This window comes from Etheostoma cragini, chromosome 17 (assembly GCF_013103735.1).
Source record: "Etheostoma cragini isolate CJK2018 chromosome 17, CSU_Ecrag_1.0, whole genome shotgun sequence".
NCBI classification, from domain to species: Eukaryota; Metazoa; Chordata; class Actinopteri; order Perciformes; family Percidae; genus Etheostoma; species Etheostoma cragini.
This window is the reverse complement of record NC_048423.1, coordinates 24,873,945-24,877,372: the sequence shown is the minus strand read 5'-3', so window position 1 is coordinate 24,877,372 and position 3,428 is coordinate 24,873,945. Positions and strand designations below refer to the sequence as shown.

The 3,428-nt window shown below is 42.3% G+C and overlaps 1 protein-coding gene across 16 annotated transcripts in view; it reads left to right on the top strand.

Moving 5' to 3' along the window:
* The window catches only part of col13a1 (collagen, type XIII, alpha 1), a 125,913-nt gene that overhangs the window by 333 nt on the left and 122,152 nt on the right, over positions 1 to 3,428 (top strand). For all 16 annotated transcript variants that reach the window (XM_034898311.1, XM_034898318.1, XM_034898316.1 and 13 more), the window contains exon 1: positions 1 to 393. This exon is cut by the window's left edge. In XM_034898311.1, the coding sequence (XP_034754202.1) occupies positions 1 to 393 (393 nt within the window). The remainder of the gene's footprint in view (positions 394 to 3,428) is intronic.

The window sequence follows — 3,428 nt, the reverse complement described above, 5'->3', positions numbered from 1 at the left end:
CCAAACAGCCTGTCAACAAGCTCGAGCGTTGCAGGTTCCCAGGTTGTGTGCGGTTCTCCACCTGATGCGTGTAGGGATTTCCGTGTGGATAAAAACCAGAGTTACGCGTCTGAGATGGATGTGAATCAGAAGTTTGGAGTCGCTGGGAGACCGGGGGACAGAGCGGGTCCCAAGCAGCCGCTGTGGAGGAACTGGAGGGATATGTGCGCAGTAACGATCTGCATTGCGCTGTCTGTTGTGTGCCTGGGGGTCTGCAGCGTGGTCTGTGTGCGGAGCTGGGAGCTGCAGAGCCGGATAGGAAGTCTGGAGCAGCAGCAGCGGGACGCGTGGATCTTGTCTCTGGAGCAGGTGGAGCCCGTTATCCTGGGCCGGCTGGACCACATCCTGGACGAGGTGAGGGTTTCACTTCCAAACGAAATCTAAAGGTTTTAGAAGGAGCAATATGACTTCATATGAAGGGAGGGGGGGGAGGGGGGGTATTTTATTCACTTCAACTAAATATCATTCATAGTGCCAAATCATAACGAGTTATCTCAAGACAATCCTGAGATAACTAATAAAGTTTACAGATCAGAGTAGGTCTAGACCACACTATATCATTTACAAATACCCAACAAGTCCCCCCCCCCCCCCCCCCCCCCCCCCCCCCCCCCCCCCCCCCCCCCAGAGCAAGCCTTCGGTGCTACAGTGGCGAGGAAAATCTTTTTAATTGACATTAGGCTACGTAACATATTTGTTCATAAAAAAGGAATATTTCCTATAGAATATGTTGGCTTTTTTCATGATTGAACTATAAGTTGCAGTTTAGTGTAGACTCATTCCACAAGTGGTCTCTACAACCCCTTAAAGTGAGAGCCCCCTAACCTGCATGTTGTCCTCATGTTGTCCTCATGTTGTCCTCTTGTTGTCCTCATGTTGTCCTATATCAATGTTCTTTTTAATTCCCCAAAATAACATGATTGATTCCACCCAACGCTCTTTGCCAAGTACAAATCTCTACTTTCATTAATTTTGGGTCTTATTCAATTTTATAGCATTGTAAAACAAATGGAAGTGTTTTTGATATAGTATTGAGTAAAAGTTGACATATTCCAGTCTGTGATTATCATCAACATCCATTCCTTTAATTTTAGTCTCAATAATTCCTAATGTCTGCTTTTCTAACTCAAACATATTAGGTATAATTTCCTAAAAATGAAGTTAATGAACCTATAACGGTAAAACTAGAGTTAAAAACTTAGTGTTACGTAGTGTTGAAAATGTCAAAAAAGTGAGAAAAACGTAAGAAAAAGTTAAAAACATTAATAAAAATCCTCAACAAAAGTGCGTTTTTTTTTATTTCAACAGGAAGACAACACAAGGGTTAATTATTATTTAATTTGTCCGTTGAAACACAGCAAGCACTTATACAGGGAGCCCTTAATTTGTCCACTACCCCTCAAAGTCTTTCACAAACGCCCCTAATAACACGCTCCTTACATTTAAAGGGCTATTTCTCCTTTATTCACATCGGTGATCCATGTGACGTACAGGATGGGATGGTCTAACCATGAATTACCCAAAGCATGGTGTTATCAACGTCGGGACTCGGCTCATGTTAGGGCTCTGACATCGTTCCTTGTGCAATCTAATGGAATTTTAAAGCATTACTAATATTGAGTCTCTCAGGTCTTCAATAGAGGTTCGGGTCTGATTTTGGGGGAGATGCATGCATAGCGTTCTGGGGTTTTAAGGGAACTGTTTTCTCAACTTCATTAAGGTTTCTGCCCTGACAAAGAAGATAATACATTAAATAGACTAGGACAGTCTTATAACAAGCTTTCAGTTACCCTGTTAAAATCCCCCAAATAATTATTAGTAGATATATAAATGGAATCATGAGTTTAAGAAGGCTCCATGCTGGAGAAACCACTTTAGTTCAGTCCCGTTGAGCAGAGGATGGTGTCAGAAGGATGATAACTGTACACTAAGCCCATTACTCTTTGATTGAGTCATGAGGAAATAAGAATTTTAATAACTTGGATTTGTTGTTTTTATCATTGTGTGATTAACATGCATTTGACTGATAATTTTGAAAAACTGGTTAACAGAATTTTTGAAGTGAAATCCAAGAACTCCACTATAAGAGTTTATTCAGGCAATCAAAACTTGTTTTTATCCAACTGGTCTATAACGCATAAGTACATTTGTCATTAATCAGTAATAAGCTATTGGTAACAATTATATACATTTGATGAAAGCTGCCTTGTTAAAAAGTGTAATGAAAGGGTAAGCAACCTTTACAACCTGGCAAACCAAAAGGTCTTCTTATTAAGGCTACTCTGGCCTGTCTCAAAAGCCCCCCCCCCCCCCCCCCCCCCCCCCCCCCCCCCCCCCCCCCACCCACTGGCAAAAGTCCATAATTTGAGTCTGTGTTGTTTGTGTCTTTAAAAATAATGGCGGCCATTAATTTGAATCTCCCTCAAATAAAAATGAAACCGAAGTCCTGATCTGGTTAAAAGCCGTGGAACATCGTGTATATAGACTACTTCTAGAGTAAAAGAACGCCCCGCCCCCTTTACTTCCACTAGACCTGCTACGGGCCTGCTTTTACCTGATCCGTATAGCATAGATGCTTTATTAATCATTAACAAAGTCCCAGACATCATTCATAAAGACGTTAGGAAGTTATTAGAAAGTGTTATGACTTTAGTCAAAGGGTGACAAAGGTCTCTGAATCCGCGCACCAACAGCAAGTGGTCCATGTGTTCTTCAGATCATGGGAGCATCTTCCCTGAGATAACGTGTGAGCAGCCTTTCACATCTGTTGCTTTCAAGCCGCCCCCCCCGTGCTGCCCTTTCATTGACCACTTCCACAGCTACACTAACAAGCTCTTCCAGCGCGATTAAAGTCCGGCAGGGACCCTGTTTTCCCTTCGTCCGTTTGCTTAGGCTTAACTTCTAGCACCCCCCTCCCCCACCCTGACCCCTTTCACTAGGGCCTGTATGACAGACTTCCCAGGAGAAGAATCAGCACACGCTGTAAGGAAAAAAATGAGATTAGATTTATTGTCATTGCACATGTCACAACTACAGCGCAACAAAATGTAGTTAGTGTCTATCCAGAAATGCTAAAGCACTCATTAAATGCATATTACATAGCATGTGCTACAGTATGGATTAATAAGATATTCTACAGTATGAGGGCAACGTGTGAATCCGTAGAAAACCGTGTAATGTCCTGGCAGAAAATTACCAGTACCTTTTCCAATAAATTCACATTAATCCAACAAAGTAAATCCTCCAAGGGCGTCCCTTTTTGGGTTAGGGTTCAACATGAACATCTCTACTTCTGAGATTTAAATTCTGAGCATATCAAACACTTCATTTTGACTTGTTGGGGTTGTCTTCTCTCTCTGTCTGCTTGTAGACCACGGACAGGATGGGGG